This window comes from Aethalodelphis obliquidens, unplaced genomic scaffold (assembly GCF_003676395.1).
Source record: "Aethalodelphis obliquidens isolate GAN/ISIS:26980383/991018 unplaced genomic scaffold, ASM367639v1 scaffold4, whole genome shotgun sequence".
Lineage (NCBI taxonomy): Eukaryota > Metazoa > Chordata > Mammalia > Artiodactyla > Delphinidae > Aethalodelphis > Aethalodelphis obliquidens.
This window is the reverse complement of record NW_020837948.1, coordinates 53,477,592-53,496,090: the sequence shown is the minus strand read 5'-3', so window position 1 is coordinate 53,496,090 and position 18,499 is coordinate 53,477,592. Positions and strand designations below refer to the sequence as shown.

The following is an 18,499-nucleotide window of genomic DNA, read 5'->3' as shown; positions in this document are numbered from 1 at the left end:
ATATATATATATATATATATATATTTTTTTTTTTTGGCGGTACGCGGGCCTCTCACTGCTGTGGCCTGTCCCGTTGCGGAGCACAGGCTCCAGACGCGCAGGCTCAGCGGCCATGGCTCACGGGCCCAGCCGCTCCGCGGCACATGGGATCCTCCCGGACCGGGGCACGAACCCTTGTCCCCTGCATCGGCAGGCGGACTCTCAACCACTGCGCCACCAGGGAGGCCCCAGAAAATATTTTTATCAATAAACAGTTCCCACAGTTACAAACACATACTTCCCCAGTGGCCTCAGTGACTGGTTAAGGCGCCACCATTTCTTTAGTGTCTGCTGGGCAGCATTGCTACTTTATCATCAGGTGCTATGGAAAAATAGAATTGTGAAAAAATGTTTTGGCTCCTATAATGGAGTGGCTTTCAAACTGTTCTACAGGGTGTTAGGAATCCCACAGCACCCCCTCTAGAAGGGAAGCGAGGCCTCAGTGCTGGGTTCTTGACCAAATCAGTGTCCCTTTGATCTGATTGGCAGAGTGAGTTTCTTTGTAAGATTTCATGTGAACAAAGGATTTAACAGGTAAAAGGTATTTGAAAACTACTGGTCTAATAGTAGAGTTGGGACCATTGTTTAATAAAAATACACCCAAGATCCCCTGAAATCTGGCCTGACCTCCTTAAGGACAGAAACCCTGTAATACCGTAAGACACATTGGTACCATGGCATTTTGCTACACACATGTTTTGATGCCATGTATATAAAGCCATCCACCCACCTGTCTAGAGATTAAATTTCATCTAGACTGCTTGGTATGTGTATGGTTTCTATTTTTACATTCAACTTTTAAATTCATATACATTGATTTTGGAATATGGTGTAAGTAGGGACACATCTTTGTTTGTTGTCATTTTTTTTTTTTTTTCCTGAAGGAACCAATTAGCTACCATCTTTTTTTATTGATTGATCATTCAGCCTTCCCTCCTGTTTTGAAATCTCACCTTAGAATGTCTTTCCCCAAAGCATTCTACAATTCCTGCAGTTCCCAGTGAGACCACTCTGTTACCGTAGTATTTCTAGAAAGCACTTAAGTATACGTAAACTGTTTCATTAAAATCTTAGCCAGTGCTTGCTTGTTTTTCTAACTCTTGAATCAAAGATACCCCCCCCGCAGATATTTGCCTTATGAGAGCTATTTTATTATCAGCGAAAGATATGTTCTTTTTGTCAGTTCACAACCTGTCAGGAATAAAATCAAACATTGTTAAGTGAGAATCAAACATGGTTCTGAAGAATTCAGAGTGGTTGCAGAGATAGGAAAGTTTAATATTCTTGCTTTGTGGTAGGGAACATATTAGTAAAGTAAACATTGAAAATTGAGGTAAATAACAGGATTTAAACTTTGAAAAAGTAACCAGAATGCTCATGAGTTAGCAACATTTCAGAAATTATGTTTTGTAGTTATCGATTTTAAAGGAGACGGAATCGACGGCACTATCACCTCCATCATAGATGTAGTTAATTACAGTTTCTAAATGCCACTGATTAGTGGAGCAGTTCTCCTAAGGTGCCACCAGTCTTTGGAAGTTGAGGAGGTGGGCATTATACTCCATTGCTCCTGCCCAGTACGTGGCTCCAGCCACAGGATAGTTAAGGCTCGGTTTTACCATGAGTTTTTCCAGAAATAAGAGACATGTTATGCTGCTGTAGGTCACATGTGAACTGTTGTAGAAAAACTAAATTGATGAAGGTATTTTGCTGAGAAAATAGTCACCAGCGTCCACAAAGCTGGCTAGTGGGTCAGAGTCTGAATTCTAGGTTTTGCTGCAAACTACATGACCTGGAGTGCAAATACCTAATTTTTCCCCCCAGGTTTTTTTTTTACATTCTCCCAAATGTGTTCTGTAAACCATTATTGTCAGAAGGTGCTCCAGAAGTTTCAAGGGTCCATGGTTAAATGAGTTAGAAACGCTGTGTACTAGATCAGGTGTAAGAAATGCACAATATGTAGTAGAATATTAAAGGCTCTAAGAAGTCTTACAGGAAAGAGCCCTTACAACTTTTGAACTGTTTCTTGACATCTCTAAGAACACTTTCCATGAAGTCCACTTTAGGAACCTGTATTAGGTGTCTGAGGTTATTTAAACCTCCATAATTCTAGTTCTAGTAAAAAAAAAAAAAAAGAAAAGTTTTATTTCAACATGGTACTTTAATTTGTAATATCGGTGTGGAATCTTCTTCAGGAAACACTGGAAAAAGCCTTTGATTGTACAGCATCCTAGTACTCAAGGATTTTGCACACAGTGATACAGAGAAGCGTTGTTTTCCCCTGTGAGTACTAAAACCTTGATTTGAAATGATTGGTCAGAAAGAGGCTGAGTCAGAGGTTTCCCTGCTTTTCAAGAGCTCTGTCCAGTACCTCAGGTTCTACCCAGAATGTTTCTATAAGGTGCCATTTGATGTTAGACACTCTTTATATCCAACATATTTTCTTTGTTTAATACAATTTCAGCTGTTATTGGCTCAAAGTACATAGACCCCTGTAGGGATCTTTTATAGTTATTGCTCAGAAAATAATCTCTGGCTTCCTAATAATGAAGTTCAGAGGAAAATCAGGATTTTGTCATCTTGTTTATAGGATGGGGGCTGCAGATAACATATGTAAAGGACAGAGTACATTTATGGAAGAACTGGCTGACACAGCAGAAATAATAAGAAAAGCAACATCACAGTCTTTGGTTATCTTGGATGAATTGGGAAGAGGGACAAGCACCCATGATGGAATCGCCATTGCTTATGCTACACTTGAGCATTTTATTAGAGATGTAAGTATCTTGCATACCTTTTTCTACAGGAATGGTGCATACTATACAGATTGTTTTCCTGACCTCAGTTTCAAAATATTCAGTATTATCCTGCAGTTGATCCTGTTCCTGCAGTTGATCATTCAAATGCTATATATGGAACTCAGGTAGATTGGCCCTAAGTAACGTTTGTAGTTCTTTGATGTGTCTTGCTTTCTTTTGCCGAGGCAGAATAAACCTGGTCAGTACGAAAAAAGGCCTCCTTGGCAATATTTCCACCTAGAACTGTATTTTACTCTCCTTGGCAAACTAAATCAAGAGCAGGGCCCATCACCTGCAACCCAATCCTTGAGAAAAGAACCAAATAAGAGATAGTGCCATTTTTGCCCTGTGAAATACTTTTTTCAACAATATCCTAGAAGGTCTCCTTATAAGACCTTTGATCTGATCTTTCGGTGTCTCTATCTTAGTAGCACCTTCAGTGCATGTGTCTTTTTTTTTTTTAGAGTTCATTTCTTTTTTTTTTTGGCTGCATTGGGTCTTTGTTGCTGTGCGTGGGCTTTCTCTAGTTGTGGCGAGCGGGGGCTACTCTCTTGCAGTGCGTGGGCTTCTCATTGCGGTGGCTTCTCTTGTTGCGGAGCACAGGCTTTAGGCACGCGGGCTTCAGTAGTTGTGGCTCGCGGACTCTGGAGCACAGGCTCAGTAGTTGAGGTGCACGGGCTTGGTTGCTCCACGGCACGTGGGATCTTCCCGACCAGGGATCAAACCCATGTCCCCTGCATTGGCAGGTGGATTCTTAACCACTGCGCCACCAGGGAAGTCCCAGAGTTCGTTTCTAAGCATCTGAATGTGAACTTTTGTTTGTGTCAAACTTTGCACCTCCGTCATCTCCATCAAACTGTCCCCTTTATTAACTGTCTCTGGTTTTGTTCATTTTGATCTCTCCTTTTTTTCTCTCACCTTAGCACCTGCGCCTGAACCTTGTCTCTTCTTTGGTTTTTCTTTTTCTATTTTGTTCTCTACTTTTTAACTTTTCTTTGTCTCTGTGTCTTCCTTCCATTTTCATTTCTTTCTTTCTTCCTTAAATAGCCAGTAAAAGCACATTTTTGCTCGTATTTCTTTGCAAAAATAAAATCCCCTTTTCTTTAAAGTTTTGTGGCCCTCAGTTTTTTGTTTAAACGTTTAGTTAGATTACATAGTTAATGATGACATATTTTCTGTTTTAAAATAAATACTTTTTACTTTTAAAGAAATTCTGTATTTTCAAAAAGATATAGCTCAGGAACTTTTCTTTAATCATTGTAGAAACTACAGGTTCAGTATAGTTCTATATCTGCCTCCAAAACACACTTTTTAAACATCATTTAAGAATACTACTCATGTAAGAGGGAGGAGATATGGGAATATATGTATATGTATAGCTGATTCACTTTGTTATAAAGCAGAAACTAACACACCATTGTAAAGAAATTATACTCCAATAAAGATGTTAAAAAAAAAAAGGATACTACTCAGCTGTAAAAAAAAAATGGAATTTTGCCATTTGCAGCAACATGGATGGGCATTATGCTAAGTGAAATAGGTCAGACAGAGAAAGACAAATACTGTATGATATCACTTATGTGGAATCAAAAAATACAACAAAGTAGTGAATATAACAAAAAAGAAGCAGACTCACATATACAGAGAGCAAACTAGTGGGGAGAAGGAAGCAGGGAGGGGCTTTTTAGGGGTAAGGGGAGAGAAGGTTATTATGGGGATATATGAAATCACGTGCATGACACTTCGGAAAATTGTAAAGCACTGCAGAATTTAAAGAATCTTTCATTTAATAAAAACTAGATTAATTAAGACATTCCTTTGTTTTGAGCCTTCAGGAACAAATTATGACAGAGCTGAATCTGTCAACTTCGAGTTTCCTTTAATTGTATCTACTCTATAGCAGTGTATCAGTTACTATGACTGCATAACAAAATACCCTGAAACTTGGTGGCTTAAAACAACAATAATCATTTATTGTCTCTCAGAGTATCTGGAGGTGAGAAATTTGGGAGCAGCCTGGCTGGGTGGTTTTGGCCCAGGGCCTCTTCTGAGGTTGCAGTCAAGTTATCACCCAGGGCTACAGGATCCTCTTCCAACGTGGCTCACGCACGTGGCTGGCAAGTTGGTGCTGGCGATTGGCCAGGGCCCTCAGTTTCTTTCGCTGTGGGCCTCTCCATGGGCTGCTTGAGTATCCTTACAGAGTGGCATCTGGCTTCCCCCAGAGGAGGCATTCCAAGAGGCCAAGGTAGAAGCAGCAGTGCATTTTATTTTGCCATCATGTTGTTGAGTACACAGGGCCAGCCCTGATCAGTGTGGAAGAGGCCACTCAAGAGCATGAGCATTGGGAAGCGAAGATCTCTGGGGCCATGTTGGAGGCTGGCTGCCAAAAGCAGTTTGTCGCAATTTCAAAGAGTCATTTAAGAACCTTCAGGAACAAATTAGGACAGAATTGAATTTGTCACTTATGTTTTCATTGCTTCTGTAGCAGTTTTTGGATATTTTAAATGTTGATGAAGAAAGTGTTAGTTTTAGATAAAGTTTACTTTGGAGTTAAGTCATTGAAGAGGATTCTTCAGGAACAAGAGTCCCTAACTTTTTTATGGATGAAAATCTTTATTTTTCATGATGTCTTTTGATTGCTGGGATGGGGAAGAGAGGAAAAGGAGGAGTCAGGGAGGCTACGTGTTGCTGCTGCAGGGTGAAAATGGCCTTGAGGGGGACAGTGGTGTAACCCAAACCCTTAGGTCTTCCAGCTAGAAATGCCCGTCAACTCAGGGAAGGGACACTGGGGAGACAGCTGGTCCTAAGATATTTCAGGGCAGATTTTAAGAGCAACTTGTCAAAGAAATTCTGCCTTAATAGGTTTATTTGTAATTGTTTTTAGAGAAAAGACATATGTTCTGACTTTTAATAAGGCGAATAGCAGATGAATCAAAACTGGAGTTCTTCAATTTGATTACCCTCTGCTGCTAATGTTTAGACCAAGACTTGGTGTTAACTTCCCTTAAGATAGGGATTTCTAGAACACATATAACTGTGCTTTAAAACATTGCTAATTAAGTAATCCACAAGTCTGTATTGATACTAACAACACAAAAATAAATTTTAAAATGGTGAGGGTAGGGAGGAAGAAGGGAAAGCTCTACTTTACAAAATTCCAGCTAATAGAGAAAGCTTTGTTTTGTTTTGTTTTTTAACATCTTTATTGGGGTATAATTGCTTTACAATGGTGTGTTAGTTTCTGCTTTATAACAAAGTGAATCAGTTATACATACACATATGTTCCCATATCTCTTCCCTCTTGAGTCTCCCTCTCTGCCACCCTCCCTATCCCAACCCTCCAGGCAGTCACAAAGCACCGGGCCGATGTCCCTGTGCCATGCGGCTGCTTCCCACTAGCTATCTACCTTACGTTTGTTAGTGTGTACATGTCCATGACTCTCTCTCGCCCTGTCACAGCTCACCCTTCCCCCTCCCCATATCCTCAAGTCCGTTCTCCAGTAGGTCTGTGTCTTTATTCCTGTCTTACCCCTAGGTTCTTCATGACATTTTTTTCTCTTCTTAAATTCCATATATATGTGTTAGCATACGGTATTTGTCTTTTTCTTTCTGACTTACTTCACTCTGTATGACAGACTCTAGGTCTATCCACCTCATTACAAATAGCTCAATTTCGTTTCTTTTTATGGCTGAGTAATATTCCATTGTATATATGTGCCACATCTTCTTTATCCATTCATCCGATGATGGGCACTTAGGTTGTTTCCATCTACGGGCTATTGTAAATAGAGCTAAAATGAACATTTTGGTACATGACTCTCTTTGAATTTTGGTTTTCTCAGGGTATATGCCCAGTAATCGGCATTTATTAACTACCAGAATAATAACTGATTCAGGCAATGATGATCAACAGATAGTAAAACCTTTGGATGCAAGATTGTTGGAGAAAATGATATTCACACAGTTTCAAAGTATCACCCCCCAAGTTATTTATTAATTACAAAGGAAAGAGGTGTCAGTACAGTGAAGGAATCTTCTGGGCACACACTTAAACCAAATAATCAGCTTTAGCATTCCCAATAATAGATCAGACTGACATCATGTACCTCCTGATGTGATATGCTGAAAAGGGTATGTCACCTACCTATATATGTAATATTGCTGGTAATAAGTTTTAATCTGAATTGAATGAGGCAAATCCAAATTGAGGGAGATTATGCAAAACAGCCCTCCTGGATACTTCAAAAATTTTAAAGACATAGAAGTGAAAAAAGAGAAGTCTGGGAACTGTTCTAGATTAATGGGAACTAAAGAGGCATGACTAAGTATACCACATGAGTCTTGATTTTTTTTTTTAATATAAAGAAATTTCTGAAGAACATTATTGGGACAGTAAGGGAAATTCATGGACTATATATTAGTAAATAGTGCTATATCATTGTTAAGCTTCTTGAGTGTAATAATTTTATTCTGGTTATATAGGAGAATGTTTTTGTTCTCAGAAGATAGAATCTTAAGTATTTAGGGACCAAGTGTCATGATGTCTACAATTCTCAAATGGTTCAGGAAAAAAAGTGTGTGTGTGTGTGTGTGTGTGTGTGTGTGTGTGTGTGTAGAGGGGGAGGGAGGAAGAAAGGAGAAATATGGCAAAATATTAACAAATGGTTGTTTAGATAAAGAATACATGAGTGTTCATTGTACTTGTCTTGAAGCTTTTATGAAGGTTTGAAATTTTTCAAAATAAAGTTGGAGAAAAGTTTAAATTAAAATTTAAAAATAAAATAACTTTCATTGTGTCTCACTGCTTTAGGTGAAATCCTTAACCCTCTTTGTTACCCATTATCCACCAGTCTGTGAATTAGAAAAAAGTTACTCACAACAGGTGGGGAATTATCACATGGGATTCTTGGTCAACGAGGATGAAAGCAAACAGGACCCAGGTATGAATTGTTCTTGCAGTAAGTACAACTAGAATTCTGTTGGTTTTCATAATTTATAACTTGAAGTTCATAGGAGCATGAACTTATTGCTTATTAATCATGAAAGCTGTGAATGTTGATTGTAATTGACATTTGTCCAAATTCATTTTCTCTAAGCTTAGGGTCAGATAGAATTTGCATTTATCCTCACCATGTCTGAATCCTTCTCTGGCCCTCCTTATCTCATTTTTCTACAAGAAGAAAGTGGGGTGAGGGGGTCATTTAGGTTTTATTCTTAGATCCATCTCAGAAAAGATGCCCTAACCGTCAAGTGTATTAGTTATCTTTAAAAATACTCAGTACATTTCCGCAAATATCATTTAGCCTTAATAACTTACTAAGAGCAATACTCTATACTGGCCATACATGTTATCTTAATTTGACAAGGAAAGTGAATCTCAGGTAAAGTGGGTTCCCCATGTCAGCCACCTGGGTGGGGGCTGAACTGAGCCTAGAATCCATGTCCTCTGCCTGCAGGTTCTCTTCTGCTCTGCTAGAAATGGTATATGGGAGCTACAGTATTTTTCCTAGCCTTCTGCTTACTACTCATGTCACAGAAATGAAACATTTCGTGAAAAAGTACATCATTAGCCAATAGAAAAAATTCAAGTGCTGTAAGTAATATAGTAGATTTTAGCTTTTTTTTTTCCCTCTGTTCAATAATAATTTTTTTTTTTTTTTTGCGGTACACGGGCCTCTCACTGTTGTGGCCTCTCCCGTTGCGGAGCACAGGCTCCGGACGCGCAGGCTCAGCGGCCATGGCTCACAGGCCCAGCTGCTCTGTGGCATGTGGAATCTTCCCGGACCGGGGCACGAACCTGTGTCCCCTGCATCGGCAGGCGGACTCTCAACCACTGTGCCACCAGGGAAGCCCAATAATAATATTTTTAAGCTGTGGGCCAGTGATGGCTTATGCAGTTGGTGTGCTACAATGGAAAATCCATTATCAAAGATACTCCAGAGTCCAAATTTTATTTTGGAAAAGTAATAAGTAAGGATGGACCTGAAAAAGATATCAGGCAACTGGCCCAAATAAAACAAAGCACTGGACCTAAGATAAATGTAATGTTAGGCAGTCCTGGCCTTTCACCACCATGCGGTCTTGAAAAACACATCATAAATTCTCTCATGGAAGCAGTTTTGTATCTATTCATCTGCATCCAAAGTGACAGGAGGAGCTTATAAGCTAAAATCCAATGGGATAAACAAAACAGAGTTCACTAGCAGGGAAGGGTCAGTGGTAAGTGTTTGATGTGAACTGACTACTAACCCAGACCCTTACATCTTAAGTGTTTTGGCATTTTATTTTATTGATTTAGATTTTTATTCATGAACATAATTTTTAAAAACTAAATAAAGCTAAAGACTAATGCTAACAGGCAGTGGTCCCCTGCTTCCATCCTTTTATTACTCCACGGCCCCTCCCCATCCCAGTCCCAAGGCAACTGCTTTTGACTCTTTCATCCATTTCTTCCATAGTTCTAAATACTGTGCTTATTTTCCTATCTCTTGGTTCATCAACCTGACACAATATTTACTGACTTCTGTTAAATGAGGGTCTTCCGCCCTCCCTTCCCCTTCCTCCTGGTATAATAGTTTCACATTTTTTCCGTTTCATTCACATTCATTGTTTTCACTATTACTGCCAGTAGGTATTGCTTACTCATGAGCCAAGTATGTTTTCTTTCTTGTACAACATTTTTCTTGAAGGTAATAATTGTTTTCATTCTTTCATTGTTTTATTTGAGTCTATTGTTGAAAATTCCTGCATCCTCCAATAGCTTTGCAAAACACCTCTCTAGACAGTTTTCCACATGACTGAACCTGTTGGTTCCAGTTTTCCCCACTGGTGTCATTCTTCCTGGAGCCCTTTGTCCTCCTGCTCATCTGAACTGGTTGTTTCCTAGGCCTGCTGCCCAGATGTTGCTGTCATCCTAGGAAGTCTCTTAACCTCTCCTCTGTGCATTGGATTGCACGTAACAGAACACTTGGGCTCACACCAGCTCAGACGATGAGGATACATATAATCTCGTATTACAGGAACCTCAGGAAGGGTGGGCTTCAGCTCGTCTTCTATGCAGTTCTCCAGGCTTTGTCTTCCTGCCCTGCTGGTTTCATCATCAGACTAGCAGCAAGATGGCTGCAGTTCTTTTGGGCATCGCATCCAGAATTGATGATGTCGGAAGGAAGAAGAGGGACCAGCTTTTCCTGTGACTCTTTCTTAGGAGCAAGGGAACTTTTCTTAGATACCCACTAGCTTCTCCTCAGTGTCCTATCTTATTTTCAGGATTGAATCACATGATCATTCTTAAACCAATTCCTAGAAGTAAGAATGGAAGGGATAACTTTGATCAGCCTAGACTAATTGGGGTCAACATTTGGAGCTGGATATGAGGACACTGCTCCCTGAGATAAATGGTCAGGGAGTTAATTCCTTTATAAATCAGGGTTTTCTTAGAAGTGGAATAGATTTTGGATAGGCTACTAATAATATCAACTAAAGAAGGTAAAGTTTTTAAGATTTTGCATGAATGAAAATGTCTCCATACCTTCACACTTGATTTATAATTTAGCTAGGGCTAGAATTTTAGGTTGAAAATAATTTTCACTCAGAAACTTGAAGCATTCCTCCATTGCCTGCTTACTTCCAATATTATCCCTGACTGTATCTGTGCTTCATCCTTTACCTCTGACCTAATTCCTCTTCTGTCTAGATTAGATGCCATTGGTCATCAGTAAAATGCCCCAGTGACCTTCTGGGTGACTTCCAAGATACTATGCTTATCTATTTCCTTTGGTGTGGTAGATAAAGCAATGGACCAGCAGTAAGAAACCTGCGTTTTAGTCTCTTCCAGTCCATAAGATGTTGGAAAAGTCTCCTAACCTCATCCATCTCTAAATTTTTATGAATCTATCCTAAAAGTGACTTCAGAAACTGTTTGATCAGCACACATCTCTTTAATACCTGTCTAGAGGAGTTTTGCTTTAAAACAGTTTTGCTAAGTTTCCCTGTAACAAACAGAAACTTTGAATGATTACTTTCACTGACTCTAAGCAGTGTCAGATAAGCTTTTCAGTAATACCTGTTTAAGAAATTGGTCATAGCTTACAAGTAGGGTCCTCACTAAGAACTTTTATTTGAAGCTGTAAAGAAATGAGTCATTTTACCATCTGCTCTGCGACCTGGCTCTCTCCACCTCCATGTTTCCTTTGTACACGCACACACGCCTCCCTCTCTCTTTCTCTCTCTCTTCTCCCTCTTCTTCCCTCTCTCTCCCATGGAAGAGTGGTGAAAGATAGTCTTGAAGTAGAATGTAACTATAAAAATAGCTCCTTCAGGTGATTATGGAAGAGTGGTTACATTATTTACCTTGATGCTGTAAGAACTACCATAATTAGTACTAAAGTAGAGACCAGCATATGATGACAAATTCAGCAGTTGTTTGTACTGAGTTATGTTAATGAGTTTTTTGGGAGCAATATCATATTTTATATAATTTAACTATATTTAAGAAACATTTCTTAGCCAGCTATATTATATATACTACATCTTATATGTATATAAAGCAAAAAAAAAGGAAAAAGCCATCAGCAAAGCAGTGTTTAAATGAGGGGGTTTTGTGGCATTTAGTAGGCTTTCGGAAAAGGATGGATGGATGGATGGATGGATGGGTGGATGGATGGATGGATGGGTGGATGGATGGGTAGATGGATAGGTGGATAATGAATGGATAGATGGACTGACAGATGAATTAATCTCTTTTTTAGAAAGGTCAATGTGGAGGCTAGATTATAGAGGAGAGGCTGGAGGTGGAGAAATCAGTTAGGACTAACCCAGTTGAAGTGATAAAGGCAATACTTGTCTTTGAGATGAAAAGAATTGGCTTTTTTGATACCCCACTGCTGTTCACTTCAGTTTGGGTCTTGTGAGCATTGAAAGGTAACAAAAAACTATCCAGGTTAGCAGGTACTGGTTTCTACCTGCTTCTTTCCTAGTCTTTTCCCACCCACTTTGTCACCTGTTCTTTGTGTTCCTTAAGTTTTATTTGGAGGCAAAAGGTATTCTTAGTGCTTTGTAATGTGAGTTTTAGTCTACGTATTTCTGAGAGTGTCAGCCTTCTTTTCACCTCCCACCTCTAGCACCCACCCTTAGAAAGGTATTATTTGTCTGTTGCTGAATCCTTAGAGGAGATTAAAGAAAATTCCATTATCCTTTTTCTCCGTTGTGTTCAGTCTTTTGGCTTTTTAGCTTTTAGCTGGATAAAAGAATAAAGCATACACATTTATCCAACGAAATAATATATGAGAAAAGCTCCTGATAAACTTATAATAAGTATACTAGGGTCTCAGAAGTCATTGTGAATCTGGTTCATCTTGGACATTTTTGCAATACCGTGCAATTATATTGAATTTTGTAATACAAGCTGCATAATCCCGAGCTGCTTTAGGTTTATCAAAGATTAAACTGTATGCAGCTGTTGGGGAAGAATTTGTTCTCTACCCTTCTTGGTTCTTTGGCTGGTCTAATAATCAAATTAACATAAGACAGATTAACAGGAGAAAACCAAATTTAATTATGTGTCTACGGGGGCCTCATAAGAATATGAGGGCAAGTCAGGCAGTTGAGGCTTCTGTGCCATCCTGAGCTAAGGAATGGGATAGGAGACTGGGCATCAAAGGGGAGGACGGTAATTCACAGGGAAATAAGAAAAACAGATATTTGGTAATTAGATGTTTGTCTTGCCCTATACATAGGTCATTCAGATAAACGTTATCTGTGGTAACAGTCTGTCTCTGAGCCAGGGCCCCCCCTACCTCCATCTAAATTCTTTCAGGCCGTTGAAGGGGGAGCTAAAAAGCCTTTCCTGAGCCTGTGGGGCCTCCCCTGTCTTCAGCCCCAGACACTCTGCACGCCAGAGTGGCACATCTTGGGAAGGCTTGTTCTGAATCCCTTCACAGTCTTGTCTTTGTCTTATTGTACTTCATCATATCCCAATTCTTTAGAAGTTTTAACTTCATGTATATGTACTGTGTGGTAGACTGTTCCCCAGGAAGCAGATTCTGAGGTTTACATGCCGGAGTTTATTGGGGAGTGCTCTCACGATCAACGCTGGGTTACAGTTATAAGGCTTCAGCCCACGCTGCAGAGAGCTCTGACGAGGGTTGGTCCTTCAGAGTTACCTCAACTTCGGGTGAGAGAGCCAGGCCTTATACCTTTTATTAGTTATCTACTGTTGCGTAATAAATTACCCCCCAAAACATAGCAGCTTAGCACAGCAAATATTTATTATCTCATAATTTCGGTGGAGCAGGAATCCAGGGGCAGCTCAGCTGAACACCTCTGCCTCACAGTCTCTCACAGGCTACATCATGGTATCGGCCAGGGCAGCAGTCGCTTCAGGGTTTGACTGGGGCAATCCACTTCCCAGCCCACTCACATGCTGTTGGCAGACCTCAGAATAGCCACTTCCAAGTTCACTCACGTGGCTGTTGGTAGGCTTCCAGGCCCTCACTGACTTGTTGGCCAGAGACATCAGTTTCTTTCCATGGGACCTCCATAGGGCAGCCCACAATATGACCACTGGCTTCCCTCAGAGCAGACAAGCCAGAAAGAAAGTGAGAGTGCCCAAGACAGGCCACAGTCTTTCATGATGTAATCTCAAAAGTGACATGCCATAATTTTTGTCATATTCTATTCATTAGAAGCCAGTCCTTTGAACCAGCACACACTCAAGGAGAGGGAGTGACACAAGGGCTTGAACACTAGGAGGCAGGGAACTTTGGTGGCCATCTTAGAGGCTGCCTGCAAACCCCCATAGCAACCAGTCACTGGACGCAGGTTTCCCAAGATGGGACGCGACCTTGGGTGAAGCAGTTCTCTTCAGCTGAGGACGTTCCCAAAGAGAGCACACCGCTGAGCGTTGCAGGCTTAACAGCCTTCCTGACAGTTGGGGCAGTAAACCCTTCAGTCCTGAGTGGGATTTGGGTGGTACCAGACAGCATCCACTTCAATATGTATAGCTCTTAGTTAACTAGGATGTTTAATAAGCCAGAATTTCTTGGTCTTGTTATTTAAACTGTGCAACATGTAATATTTCCTTATCTGTTTTTGTGGTTTTGTTTCTAGCACTCTTAGAAACATCTTTTATATATGTTAATTTACAGAGTGTATTACAAGACTGGTGCATATATTCTTCCACTGGAAAACACTTTTTTTTTTTTAAATCTATTTTTAAAGGAGAAATTGTATTGTACCATGTATGAGAATCACTCTTTTTTTGATATAGAAGGTCAGTGGAAATTTTTCAGCAAACAGCATAAAACTAAATACTTCTTAGCTTACAATGAGTAATTGTTAAAAACCATTTTAACTGAGCTAAAAGATAGATTCTAAATGCAAAAGCATTTTCAAAGCAGTATTTACCCTTTTCTAGATATGTAGTATTGATAAAAGGAGCTAACAAGGGATTAGGAACAATGGATTTCTTTTTCAGATTATAAATTTTAATTGAATAAAGTTATAAGAATTGTATGTTGTCTTTAATCCTCTAATTTCTTTCAACTTTCAAGCATGGTTTTCTTTCTCTCTGTCTCTCTCTCTCTTTTAACTCTATTTTTTAGGTGAAGAAGACCAGGTTCCTGATTTTGTCACCTTTCTTTATCAAATAACCAGAGGAGTTGCAGCAAGGAGTTATGGACTCAATGTGGCTAAACTAGCAGATGTTCCTGGAGAAATTTTAAAGAAAGCAGCTAGCAAATCAAAAGAGCTGGAAGGATTAGTAAATATGAAAAGGTCAGAATGATTGTGCTGCATATTTTGATTTATAATGAAATCTTCCAAGTTGTCCCAGGAAGAGGATTGTCCTGTAAATGAACATCAGAACTTCCTTCAAGTGTCTCTTCAAGTATTGTGAAACATTTAATTACAATAAAATGAAAACAGCTCTTACCAAAGCTCACGTGAATTCACTCATGCCTCTCTAGTCAGGTCTTTATTAAGTTGATAAATTGGTCCTTTTAATCATTTTTCTAAAGAATTAACTCCTTAATATGTACCAACACATTCGTTGCCTAAAATATTCGTTTATGCAAAAAATTACTAATGGAAACCTCAATATATAAAATGTTTAGAGTACTTCTTTTATTCATATATTGCATTCAGATATGCAGTAGTTGCATTCAGAAATGAAGAATTCTGTCAGGACAGGAATGAAAATAATAATATCACATAACTAGGTGATTAGAGTCAGTATCCACACGTCACTTACTTTGTGGATTTGTTTGTGACGAAGTTTTCATTCTAACCGACTTCTCCATCATCTAGGAACGCTTTTGTGAATGCACTCACTTTTTACCCTGGATAGCCAGCAAGTATATAGTCAGTATATATACTAATCTTCATATAAACTTGAGACATACTTTGGAAGGAAGATATTCCTAGGAAAATATCATACTAATAAATAATAAATTATAGCCTTTTTTCCCCAAATATAAGATTATATTATAAAACAACATAAGCTCCTCACCTACCTCCTACCCCACTCCTTCTCTGCTTGGAGAGTCTGATCGGCCCGGGGCAGGACATGATTGCCCTGGTCCATAACCATATGACCAGGAGTGAACAGACTGTTAGTCCAATAGAACATCTTGGCTGACCACTATACTGTAAGAATATGTTTAGTTCTGGAAATCATCCCCTATTTAAATATTGAGATCTTAACACCTAATATTAGTTAAGCACTTGCCAACTTGTATACTGACGTACAGTTGTGCAACCAACTTCTCTTTCTCCTCTTCCTGCCTCTGTGGTTCTGCCTTGCACTCCACACTTTGCAGTGGTAAATGGTGGTGAACCAGGTCCAAAGTGCTGGAATACTATAAAAGACATGTCGTTTCCTCTGTTGACTTTCTCTTCTGGATCCTTTCCTCAATGCCAAGTTAGAAACAAATGTTATAATCAGTGACCGCTTGTTTCTAGTTATTTGTAACATAATAGATTAACATAAAATTTTTCTAGAGAGAAAAGTAATCATCTGTGAGAGTTTAAAAATAAGCTTAGCCCGTAGTTCTTTGGGCTGATGTAAATCCTCTCTTGTTGTCTTCTTATTTTTCTTTTTCCCTAAAGAAACTAGAATAAAACTTTACTACAAAAGATACATAAGCACGATGGTGATAAAATATGAGAGTTTATACATGTTGCTGTTATATAGCCTATAAAGCAAGAGCAGTGAAATTCACAGGTTATTTATAAATATTTTAACTCTTCCGACTAATATATGACATTTTGAAATCTAGAAAGTTATCTTAAAAAGACAGAATTATAGAAAGAGGCTGCATTGGGATGGAATCTGATGATTTATCAGGATACACTGCATTTATTGTTTTTCCTTTTCACTAAAAGTGCCTGTCACATCGATTCCATTGGCGAGATCAAAGAAAGCAAACTGAATCCAGTGCATTCATGTGGGTTTGGTAATAGCTAATATTTATTGAATGCTTGCTGTGTGCACCAGCAAGTCTGGGCAGTCAGTCCTTTGCAGCAGCCTAGACACTGTGCCAGTTACTGTTCTTATTGCTTTACATACATTAACTCATTCCTTACGACAGCCTTGTGAGATAGGTACTGCTGTCATCCCCATGTTATAGTTGGGGAAAATGAGGCCAGGTGGGGGTAGGAAGCTGACCAGGAAACCAGGGTCACGCAGCTAGTTGGTGCTGGAGCAGTGATTGGAACTCATATACTCCCTCTTCAGACCCTAAGTAGGTCTCTGTTATGTTGGCATTTTACTCTTTCCATAGCCTGCATTATATTATTAAATCAATTTTACTTTTCATCCTGTGAGCACACATAGCCTCTGGCTGAGTTAGAAGAGGGAGGAAGCTGGGCTTTCCCCTCCCCGGAGTCAGAGCTGATCCACAGCTTTGGTCTCTTGATTATAATAGCAGCACTGAAAAACTTGTTTCTCAGGAAGGCTGATGCTTCCTGACATAGCTTCCCAACCACAGCTTCCCAATCACCTTGCCTGTGAGTCTAATGTTACAGACTTTTCATAGCTTTCCATGAAATGTACTGGCCTCTAACAATTTCATTTATAAAAGAAATAGTATTTTATTTTCTCTCCAGGAAAAGGCTAAAGTGTTTTGCGAAGTTATGGACGATAAATGATGCAAATGATTTGCAAAAGTGGATGGATGAGTTCAAACTGGAAGAAATTACAGACTTCTCTTCCTGATGAAAATGAAGACTACGTTTTGGAACCAAAAAATAAAGAATTAAAAATACCAACTGTATAAAACAACTCTCTAGTAACAACCCATCTTTGTGTGACCTGAGCATAAAACCTGACCGTGGTATATTCCTTTTAGAAACAGGGAGGCCTTTTGTGTAGAAAGTCTGTTTCAGGTTCCTGCCATCCTTTTAAAAGTATAAACACTTTTGAATATTAGGATTTCTATCATGTCACTAGAAAATCTCATGGACGGTAAGATTCAAATAAAATCAGAAACTTCTAAGTAAAACCTGGAGTGGTAGAATATATAGTTCATGAACTTTTAGAGTGATATAAAAATTTAATGCATAATTTTATTTGTTTCAGTTCAGATAATTTGCAGCTGGTTGAAATGTCTTGCAGGAATATACATTTTCATTCGAACTAAAATAATTTTATAATGCCGCCAGTTTATTCACTGTAAGCATAAGAATTTTTGAAGAGAAATAGAAGGTATTATCAGGCTTTTAGAAACTAGAGCACAGAAAGAGTAAGGTCATATGAAATTTGAAAAGCTAAATATTGTCATAGTTTTAAGCAATTTGAAGGTTGTTGGATTAAATTATTTGTCATTCATTCAAGTAATAAACATATGATGAATACTTGCTATAATATATGATTTTTTTTCATGTTGAATTTGGGGGTTCTCAACTATTTGGGACATTTGTTACTTTTTAGGTTTAATTGTGGAACCAAGGTTGCTGCTTCTCCCAAGTACACAGAACTGAGCTTTCCCATTTTGGACCTTTCTGCTAATTGATGTAGCAAATGTATGGTCTTCCCGGTATTGAACCTTATAGCCATGTTGATTCATAACAATGCTACCTCCCTGCATGTTTAGGGTGACAGTGCTCAGCTTTGTCCCTGAGCTTTTTATAGCACTTACAACCTGGCTTCTCATATCTATTCTTTTTGTTTCTAAATATATGATCTTGCACAAAGGCTTTCCATCCTGTTTCCCACTCGGTTTTCATTCCTACTCAGTGAAATGCCTTCACTTGATGGCCACATTTCTAATTTCTTCTTTAGATTCTTTCTTTTTTTTTTTTTTTTTTTTTCTGCACTGCGCAGCTTGCGGGATCTTAGTTCCCCGACCAGGGATGGAACCTGCGCCCCTTGCAGTGGAAGTGTGGAGTCTTAACCACTGGACCGCCAGGGAAGGTCCCTTTAGATCATTTCTTACAATGGCCCTAACAGTGAGCCCTGGACACAGTCAATTAAGTCTCCCCAAGTTGATGACGAGCGGTTGGTTGCTATACTTTTGGGTCACTCACGCTTTAGCCCTGTGATTCCCCACCTTTATGGAGTTAGAATATGATGTAGTCTGATTCCTCCATCCTTCCAGAAATATTAACATACAGTGAAATTCTCAAACATATCTCCAAATAGAATTAGTTGGGATTTACTCTTTAAA

The 18,499-nt window shown here is 39.1% G+C and overlaps 1 protein-coding gene across 2 annotated transcripts in view; it reads left to right on the top strand.

The window, feature by feature from the left end:
• MSH3 (mutS homolog 3) overlaps nt 1–17,697 on the top strand; it is a 183,893-nt gene extending 166,196 nt beyond the window's left edge. For both annotated transcript variants that reach the window (XM_027100714.1, XM_027100715.1), the window contains exons 21-24: nt 2,630–2,816; nt 7,648–7,777; nt 14,438–14,609; nt 16,941–17,697. In XM_027100714.1, the coding sequence (XP_026956515.1) occupies nt 2,630–2,816; nt 7,648–7,777; nt 14,438–14,609; nt 16,941–17,049 (598 nt within the window). In that variant the 3' untranslated portion in view covers nt 17,050–17,697. The remainder of the gene's footprint in view (nt 1–2,629; nt 2,817–7,647; nt 7,778–14,437; nt 14,610–16,940) is intronic.
• Nucleotides 17,698–18,499: the final 802 nt, after the last annotated feature.